The sequence below is a fragment of the Marmota marmota genome, unplaced genomic scaffold, assembly GCF_001458135.2.
Source record: "Marmota marmota marmota unplaced genomic scaffold, marMar, whole genome shotgun sequence".
Classification (NCBI taxonomy): Eukaryota; Metazoa; Chordata; class Mammalia; order Rodentia; family Sciuridae; genus Marmota; species Marmota marmota.
In genome coordinates this window covers 24,186,788-24,197,608 of record NW_026000249.1, presented here as the reverse complement: position 1 = coordinate 24,197,608, position 10,821 = coordinate 24,186,788, and the positions used below count along the sequence as shown (strand labels likewise).

At 34.2% G+C, this 10,821-nt stretch overlaps 1 protein-coding gene across 1 annotated transcript in view; it reads right to left on the bottom strand.

Moving 5' to 3' along the window:
* The window catches only part of Cfap47 (cilia and flagella associated protein 47), a 424,564-nt gene that overhangs the window by 405,765 nt on the left and 7,978 nt on the right, over positions 1 to 10,821 (bottom strand). The window contains exons 3-6 of the mRNA XM_048796386.1: positions 7,258 to 7,471; positions 4,435 to 4,663; positions 3,815 to 3,975; positions 1,577 to 1,704 (exon numbers count right to left, since the gene is read on the bottom strand). Coding sequence (XP_048652343.1) covers positions 1,577 to 1,704; positions 3,815 to 3,975; positions 4,435 to 4,663; positions 7,258 to 7,471 — 732 coding nt within the window. The remainder of the gene's footprint in view (positions 1 to 1,576; positions 1,705 to 3,814; positions 3,976 to 4,434; positions 4,664 to 7,257; positions 7,472 to 10,821) is intronic.

The following is a 10,821-nucleotide window of genomic DNA, read 5'->3' as shown; positions in this document are numbered from 1 at the left end:
ACCTGCCCTCCCCTTTCTGGTTCTGGTGAACTGATGCTTTCCTCTACTACACCCTTCCACCATCATGATTTGCTTCACCTCAGGCCCACAGCAATTGAGCCAGCAGACCATGACATGAACCTCTAAAAGCATGAGGCCAAAATAAATTTTTCCACCTCTAAGTTGTTCTTGTCAGGTATTTTGGTCACAGCCACAAAAAGCAGACTAACACAATGTCCTAATAGAAATACCTAGAAGGCCACTTAAAGTGTTTATAAGCTTAGAGTAAAGATTAAGGAGGAAAAATGGGATACTTGAAGAAAAAATAAAAGGTGTGTGATATTCATCTTGGAATGTGACAAACGAATGGAAGAACACAGTGGGAATATCAAATATCTTAAAGAATCCATTTGGTTCGTGGTTACATGTTTTTCTCCAACACGATCAACTTTCCACATACAGATCCAGAGTAGAAAAAAAAGTTGAATTTACTAGGATTAGAATACTTCCACTCATTCAATATTGGGAAAGAACAAAGATTTAAATGTACATGGAAAAGAGTGATTAAAATAATGGGACAATGGAATATAAATTGGGCAGGAATAAACATGAAGTTTTTGAGACACAAGAAATAAGACAGAACCTATGGATTATAGTTTTTAGTTTTATAGACAGTAATATAACTAGAACCAAAAGAGTTGTATTTCTTCACTGATGCTCTTATTGGATGATACTTGATTCTAAATTACCTTTTAAGGTAAATGTAGCATCTCCATCACTAGCTATTCAAAGTTAGATTAATCTGCAAATATTCTATGATCAGCATCTTTCAATATCACAAACTATGACAAAATTAATGATGTAATAAATTTCTGTTCTAGGAACACAGTTAAAACTTGCTCAATATCACTTGTATTGACCTGCATATCTTCTAGACTTTTGAAATTCCTAAGTATCCAGGATGAACCTACCCCCTCTTGGGCACAGTTTATTTTTCTGGATTTTAATCCCTAACCTGTTTATTTTATCTGTTCTGTCTTGCTGAAGTGATCCAAGTCTTGTTTCATCTTTTTCCTTACTACAACCAGCCCAATATTAACTGAGAATATAAAAAGTATAATGTACTTTCACGTGTGACCTATAAAACATATGCCCTTATCAGTATCCTATGACAAGATACAACACCTATTTATTACATCTCTAAGTCTTAGTCTTTGAGAGTTATTGTATAGAGTCTAAGAGAGATGAAGGTCTGGTAGAAATGGAATGAGTCATTTGTTCCCATGCCAAGCCCTAAAAACAAATCTAGGCATACATAGAAAAATAAAACCAGTTTTTTTTTTTTTAAATCCAACTCTTTAGTATCATGTTTATCTAATGATATAAAGTTATCTAAATTCTAACCTAGAAAATTAGTATGTAAATGATTCTAAGGTTGATTTCATTCTTAACATATGCCAAAGTCACTTAAATATGCTTGTATTTTTGTTCAGTCTAATAATTACAATTTTATTAAAGTGCCTCCACAAATCGATGTCAAAATTTTAAACAATTTTAATTGCTATACATTTTATGGTTTTGTTAATTTTATACTTACTTTTGATGGTTTTATAGTTATCATTTCTCAAAAATCCATCTTTACTTCCTACAGATTCAAATCTCAAAAAGACAGCATAGTCTTGCCTGTGTGAAGGGTCAATATCTTTTTTACCATCAAATACTAGCCTGTAAAAATTATAATCAGTTATTTTTAAAGCAAAGGTGATATACATTACCACCTCTCAAAGAAAATATCGACTCAATCCTTAAATCTATGCAAGCAAATGAAAGTTAATAGAAATATAACTGGTATCTATTTTCCAAAATTACTGAACAGATACAGACTTGACAAAAAAAAAGGCCACAGAGTATAAAGTTCAGAAAAAATGAGTTCATGCCAACATTTGTAAGACAAGAGTAACTTAAATGCACTAAGTCATCAAGATCTACCTCAAATGCCACTTTCTCTGTAAAGGATTTTCTTTCCAGGCAGAATTCATTGCTGACCAAGGACTCTGATCAATTTTCTACAATAGTCTATCTCACTCTTGAGAGTAACTGAAAACTTCTGTTACATATTTTTTTCCTCCAGGTTACTAAATGCATATTGCAAGCCAACTTCTTATTCATGGACAACAAGTGATTTTGAGAACAAGATTTGTACGAGTTAAATCTTGTTAGAGAAAAAGGAAGGGTGGAGAGAAGGGAAGTAAGATCAAAGACAGAGATGGGTTACATCATGGGCCTGCTCACTGACTATCTTTATGTGCCTTACCTAGAGGTTAGCTTTCTGGCAGTTGATTCACAAATACACAAAAGAATGATATGTAAGATGAAAAAGGAATGCAAATGGTGTGCTCAAACACATTTGACTAAGATTTCAAATCATACTCATACCTACAGGTCCATGCCAGACTCTCAAAGTTAACATGCTGCCATGGAAAAGAATATTTGGAATTTAAAATATTGCTTATTAAACAGAATCTTATAGATTCACCAAATAAATTTCCTATAGGAAGCTATCATTAGTAAGGCAATTTTAGATTGGACAAGTGGGACAATTACTTAGTAGCTTCCTTAAAATTAAAACATAACTCAGTCTTCAAAAAGCAATTGAACCAGGCATAGTGGCACAGGCCTGTAATCCCAGCAACTTGGGAGACTGAGGCAAGAGGAGGGCAAGTTCAAAGCCAGCCTCACCAATTTAGCGAGGCCCTAAGCAATTTAGTGAGACCCTGTCTCAAAATAAAAAAAATTTAAAAAGGGCTGGGATATGTCTCAGTGGTTAAGCACCACTGAGTTCAATCTTCAGTAACCCCCCCCCCTCCAAAAAAAGGAAATTGATATCACCAAGTGACTCTACTGCAACAAAAAAGCCCATTGAATATTATCCTCTCATAAATAAGAATAAACATACTTGCAATAGGATCTGTTACTGACACACACTGCATCATACCAAGGTGTCACTACAATTGCTACTATATATTAAAAGTAACACTTCCAAAAATCTTTCCAGTCTAAATAATAAAACCAAGAACATTAAAATAAAAAATATATTGGTCTAAGTATCAAAAATTTGTATGCATTTCAGAAAACAGTTGTGGTTAATCCCAGCAGGTACTATATATTTAATACTTAAAATACTCAGTCATCAAAGATTCTGCCCTACCATGAGTACTGCATCCTATTTGGAGATCTCTCTACATACTGCACGTACCTATTTCTGCAGGGACAACACGTTCTGGACAGCACAAATCAGTTTGTGGTTATAATGAGGGAAAAAAACCCCAAAAACTTGGCACTTCCACCACCACATTTCCACAAGGTCTAGAGTAATTTTTTAGCACTATATTCACAAATATTGGATGTTATGTGCATATATAAATATACCATAGTGAATTCCACCTTTATGTATATCTATAAAGCATCAATCAAAAATAAATAAGTGAGTGAAAGGAAGACCAGCATAGTAAAGGAAGGAGAATAGGGAAAGGGAACAGGGGAAGAAAGAGGGGTACCAGTACTGAAAGAGTAAATCAAATTCCATGCATGTATAATTTTGTCAAAATGAAAACAAGCATTAAGTCTAATTACGATGTGCTAATAAAAGAAAATTATTGGCAATAATATTAACCATGATGGAAATATTTAGAACAATAACAAGAAAAATCTGATTTATGCCTTCAGGCAAACTTTATTATGACAGTATTAAAATCAATTTGGTTAAAGTGTAGCTAACACAATTTCCATTAGTACTTAATAATATTATAACGGAATAAATTTTGGACTTACTTACTTCGGGCTGAAACAAAATGTAATTATAACCTTTTGATAAGGTAGTAAAGTCCCTTCATTTGGGACACAGGAGATAAAATTGGTAATATCTATATTCTTTATTTTGTTTAAGTAGGTGAGATTATTTAAAGCAACATCTGTTCTTTGTCGAATATTTGTACCCTGTAACATAAAATCAGAAATAAAAGCATATAAAAGCATATATAAAAGCATATAAAAGGCAAGCCACAAAAATATTTTAAGAGGAGCTCATAAAACAATCATTGAAATTTTAGAATCTAGAAAATAGAAAATATCTGTCTTTAAAATAACACATACCTAAATTTGACCAAGTAAGGTACATGATAAAATTTAAAGGATATTGAAAAATTGATGAGAACAAAAATCACTACAATTAGTCACTGATCCATGATACTTAACTGGTTTACTTTGGATACACATTATTATAAATGTTAGCTTAATTTATTAAAGTTTTTAAGGTTAATCTGGAATACACATGAAATCACATCTATCTGCCCATGTTAGCATAATTAAACAGCTTGTGGATATTAGTAGGTTCAGAACGACCTGTTTTAAATCATAATACGTACTATGCCATTTACTGTTGCGCCATTTACTTACCATTTCTCCTCCAACAGAATCATCTTGAATTATTGCCACCCAATTTATGGATTCTGGGCTATTATTATATAGAACTGCCTGTTCAATTTTTGATGTTCCAAAGAAAACAGAACCAAAGCGTACGCATTCCAACTTTTTATCACTGTTCATGTTCAACAATTCAATAATCTGTTCAACTACATGAGCTTTGATACTGAAGTGTATATCAGGACATCCTTGCAAACTCACTCTATAGGATAATAAAATAAACACATATATAAATATTTTATTAGAATTTTAAGTACTTTATTTTTTCTTCTAAATGTATAGATAAAATCTTACAAAATCGTATTATAATCAAAATTCAATAGCCTAACACCAATTTATTTCACATACATGCCAAAGGTTCACAGGCATCGCTGTCTGAATCTATACAGTGGAATGGCATGTTTGCAACCTAGTTAACTGTCTACTGGAAATAACAAAGTTGGAAAATAAACTCATGAATTGACCCCAGAAAGAACTCAATGGTATATCCATATCACCAATTATTTCATTAATTCTGGAGTTAGATGATTTAAATGATTACCTCTAGCTCTAGAATTCTGAGCTAAGTCAATCTACACCTCAAGTCTAACAGCCAATCTCATGCATATTCTAATACCCCAATATAAAGTATCTCAGCACAACCCAACTACTTTGCTGAAAAGAATATTTCCCATAAAACCATAAAACTCCCTATATTAATTTCAATTATCTTTTACAACTGCATTTCCATATTTATCCTTCTTTGGCATAAATGCAATCTTTTTAATCTAGTCCTATCATATAACATGAATAACTGGCTACTCCTCACATATCACCTAAGCACTTATTTTACATCACAGCCAATAAATTGGGCATTGTTAATCTCATCTATTTACACCTCTATCCTCCCTTAGCTTCCTTGACACCATATTTCCTGGTTTTCCTTCTACATCACTTATTCCCTGCCTGCTCATTCTAAGACTTGGATCCTTTGTAAACTCCATGTACAGTGAGTGATATTTCTCTCCTACTCTTTCACACTTTACCTTCCTTCTTAGAGTTATTCTTAATACCTTCCTGTTTCATCTACCACTTATACATTGATGACCCTTCACCCAATATACCTAGACTAAACTAATTTCTCAGACTCAAGACAAGGGAATGTAATAGGTCTTAGTCAGCTCTACTAGGATTCTGAAAAGCAAGTCAATCCCCAAATGTCAAATCTGAACTCAAGATCTTCTTCCACAGACATGTTTCTTTTGTCTTTTCTTTCTACAATCAGTCATCAACTCTAGTGAAATTTACCTCCTTAACATATCTCAATCACACTTTTCTCAGTCCTCCCAGTTTGTTACTTAGCTCAGGCCTTTATCATTTCCCTCTTGTTTTATTATAATTTCTAATCAGACTGCCCACTCTACATTTGTGTACCCTGATCTGTTTTTCACACTGCTACCTGCACGACTTTTCTAAAATGCAAACTAGTCAAGACATTCTCATCCTAAAGCCGTCCTGAGGCTTCACAGCCTTCACAATAAAACCTATGCTCCTATCAGGATCACAAAATTTTCTCACACATTTATGACTGTGGTCTTCAGTAAGAAATATATTTTATATTGCAATGTAGTCACACACGCATACACACACACACATACACACACACAAAGAGAAATAATTATAAGACAGAATTTCCCTTGCTATTTGAGACACATTCTGATATTTTTTACTTCATTCTTTTAAATACTGGTGATGACCCATTGTACTGCTTGCACCTTCCATTAATAAATGCAGAAATACTTCATAAAATGTTCTGGATCTATGTCATTCTGTTTTTCTGATCTCATTTGGCATTGTTGGCATAATTACAGCCACCTTCCTTTCCCCCACCCCCATTTTATTAACACTGTTCTTATTCTCAAGAAATAGAAACAAACCCAAGTTAAAACTTACCGGTATGGAGACATGCTGGCCTCTCTCTGTTCTCTTATTGAGATAGGAGACAACTTACCAGCCCCTGAGATGGAGTTGTGCTGGTTTCTCTGTTCTCTCCTTGAGAGATAAAGTGACCTGCTAGTTTCCTTGTTCCCTCTTTGAGAGATAGGAAAATTGCCTGTCTCTGTTCCTGAGAAACAAACTTGCCTTCTACAAAATCAGGGGATGCTCGTTATGCCAATCACCAAGACTAAGCCCACCCCTAATGCCCGGCCATGATTTTAGCCTATAAAAGGTAACATTCAAGAGGGAGTTGCTGCTGCTCTCTTGCTTGCTTCTTATCCCAGGTGTGTCTTTGATCAGCCCAGCACCACTTTTCTTTCAAGCATCACTTTGCATCTCTATTTCTTTGACTCTGCATTGCCTCAGATCCCACAATATGTAAAACCACCATTTCTCCTCTAGGATTTTAAGTCTGCTACTTGCTCTACCTGAAATGACTCCTCCAACTCACTTCCATCACCAACACTCATTTCCCCTACACACAGACATACACCACATACCCAATCACATCACTGCTGTTTGCTAGCTAATTCTTCCTCACTGATAATTCTTTGGTTCATCTATTGCCTTGTAGGTGGAGTCCTTCCCTGATCCACTCCACAAAATTCAAGATAGCAGCTCCTGTTTTGTGTACCAATATTCTATTCTCTAGTTCTTCCCATTTCTGAGACCCTGGTGGTTGGCAAATAGTAGAACCTCAATGAATGACTGCTGAATGAAAGAAAAAGAAGCTCACATACAATCAAAGGTACACCTGAAGAGTAAACAGGGCAGTTATTAAGACCCATATTAGAATTAAGAACCATAATATATACTTACTTTGCCACTTCATTTACAATTCTGGGCTGGTCTGCACAGAAATTCACTCTGAGAATCATTGATGACTTAGCCTCCACAACACCACTAGCTGGAGACATGAGGATGGGTAGTTGGCCCTGGTAGTCTGTTTTAAATATACCTAAGGGGAATAAGAGTAATGGTTTACATATGGACCCTAACAATGTTTCATTCACAGTCTTAGTAGGGGACAGATATTACAGAGAAGATAGTCTAGTGTTGACCAAGAATGACAGATTTAGTTGTAATTCCAGATGCCAGGGTAAGCCAACAAACATGAGCCTTATGTTAGGACTCAAGTCTTACAGATAGCTGAACAATATTATCCTCTTACTATGTTTAGACAGTTATACTAAGAACTTTACATATTTTATTCAATTTAATCCTCAACAATTCTATGATATAGGTTCAATCATTTATCTTCATTTTACAAATATGAAAATAGACACCCAGAAATGTTGAGTTACTTCTTCCAAAGTGCAACAGCTGGTGTGGAAGATTAGATTCTTGATTCCCAATTTTTCACCCTTCTCTGCATTCAAACTCTTACTCGACCATGTACAATGTATGTTTTCCCATCTCCTGACACTGAGCTTCTTTGTGTGATTTGCTTTACCAACAACATGTGGATAGAATCAGTAGCATGTGTTTTAGTCAGCATTTTGCTACTGGGACTAAAAGACCCAACCAGAACAATTTTAGGGAGGAAAAGTTTATATGAGGGCTCACGGTTTCAGAGGTCTCAATCCATAGAGAGTAGGCTCCATTCCTTGGGGCTCAAGGTGAGGCTAAACTTCATGGCAGCAGAATGTGGAAGAAGGAAGCAGCTCGATGATCAAGAAGCAGAGAGAAATCTCCACTTGCCAAATACAAATATATACCCCAAAGCCACACCCCCACTGCCCAGGTCCTCCAGCCACACCCCACCTGCCTTCAATTACCACTCAATTAATCCCATCAGGTGAGTGATTCACTGATTGGGTTAAAGCTTTCACAGCCCAGTCATTTCTTCTCCAAGCCTTCTTGCATTATCTCACATGTGAGCTTTAATGGCAGGCCAGTTTCAATCCATATGTATTTCATTAGGGAAGTGGGAAATGTTTTTCCTGAGTAATTGCTATCCCTTCGGCCTATGCCCCAGAATATGAAACTGTGGAGCAAATCCATCTAGTTGACCCACAGACCTTCAGTAAGAAACAGAACAGCTCAGCTTCCTTGGCTTGAAGCCATACACCCAGCCGAGCTGAACCTAGATTTGTCAAGTTCCAGTCAAACTGCATCTATTTAAACAATAATAAAATGCATACCATACTCTCTGGCTTACATTGTGTTCAATAAAAATCAGCTATTAATGTTATAATTCTCTTTCTACAACCTCTACTCCTATTTATTTCTCTTTTGTGAACTGCTGTTCCTTTTTTTTTTTGTACATTAAATATAAGGGTTCCTTAGGGGTTTGCCACACTTTAGCGAGTGCTGTCCATTATATTATGCTATAAAAATCTATTCAAATCACTGAGATTGGTCAGCAAAGAAGGAAATGACTGCAGTTTAAAGCATGCTAAAATAATATTTTTTCAACCTTCAAAGATAAAAACTGAAAGACAATAGGGGTATTATCCATACCATAAAATTATGAAAGGGAACATGGAGTTCATCAACTTACAATGTACTAATATTAGAGACACCTTAAATAATGAACCATATCTTCCCAGAAAGAAAAGGCAAACACAACTTTGAAGTCAGGAGAAAACTTAGAAATCATTTTTATAAATGGTGAGAAAAAAATGTATTCAATAATTTTTGGCTAAATCCCTGGATGTTTACACCATAATGGGCTATAACAATAAACCATAAGAAATTGTTACGTGGATAAGCTTTTGGGTCTACAAAACCAAAGATAACATCTCTAGCAACACGACAAGAAAGAGAAAAAACAAAGCTGTAAAAATCATAAAACTTCTGTGTTTTTTCATTGTCTTTTTAAGTACAGATATAAATCTGTAAGCATTTTAACATTGACTCTAAAACTATAAAATATTTGTCATGTGAAATGCTTTTTAAAATTTTATTAAAATCATCTTTGGTTTTGGAATCTATTTTCTGTAGAAGTGTTTTTCTTAATGAATATACATTGCTATTATCATTAATTTGTATATGTACTTGTAGATAATAAGGACTTTATGACACTTTAGAGGCATCACTACTGTGAATATAATACATACTATCAATTTTGGTAATAGTAGAAAAATAATCAAATTCAAGAGTGAGGGACAAAGTCATAAGAAAATCTAATTCATTGATAACAATTTGTTTCAGTTTGTAAGTTAATAGTTATCATTTCACAGTATTCAGTTATAATATACCTCACCAAGTTAGTACAAATATTACATATAAAATTTTAATACAATACTAAAAGCCAATTTGGATTATTTTTCCAAAAATATATGAACCCAGGCCTGTAGCTTAATTTTATTTCTTTTATTTCACTTAGTAAAATTATATTAAGTATTCAATTAAAATTAAATCCATATTTCTCTTTTACCAAGGGATTTCAGTTGTAATAAAACTATTTAATTTGGTGAGATTTTAGAATAAAAAAGATATATAATTGTGATTTAAACTCTGAAGGATTATGAATGAACAATAGTTAAGAGAAATTCTGAACAGTAAAATAATACAAATAAAAATCTCTCAGTTGCATATTATTGCTTTAAATTATAATCACAGTCCACAGGACCATATGGTCCATAATCACTTGCAATGAGTCTATCCTTCACAATGGAATAAGACTACAAATGAGCCTAATATTTCATCAACTCACAGGTACTGGACATTCAATCATTTTAAAAATTAAAACATTATAAGTATAATAAGCAATATTCAATGAAAAACAGTTATCAGTTTTATTTTTTCACACCCTAGGAAAAAAATCAGTAATGTGATATATCACTTTTGTCTTAACAATTCCCAATGATCAATCAGGCAACCCCAGATAACTACCACAGTTAGTAGAAAAGAGTTTTGGGATTAAGATCTGGTTTATGTGTTCCTTAAGCTATCTCAAAGAGAGATCCGGTCCTGTCTAGCACTAAAAGAGGATAAATACTTACTGAGTGCCTAGGATGAGCCAAACACCACACCACAATTTTAAGGTGTACATAATTAACAATCATACATTGTATTAGTCTCAGTTTATAAACAATCTAAAATTTAACAAAAAAGACTTGCCCCAGCTCACACAGATAGCAAGGCACTGTGCCCTAAATTCTGCTGTTTGATAGTGCTAAGGACAATGTCACCTCTATGACACCTTCCTTCTCCCTTTTCTCAGGGTATTCACCAATCATCTGAGAGTCAGGCTGTATTAATTAGTATCATAAGAAGGCAGGTTCATTTTTCCTGAATTATTGCATTATCTGCCCTTTTACAGTCATGCTATTTAAGGGCTTTTGGTTTGAGCTATTTCAAATTATAGGCATATTTTTGATGATTCAGAGAACCTATTAATAAAACAAGGCATACATTTAAAAAATGACCCATAAT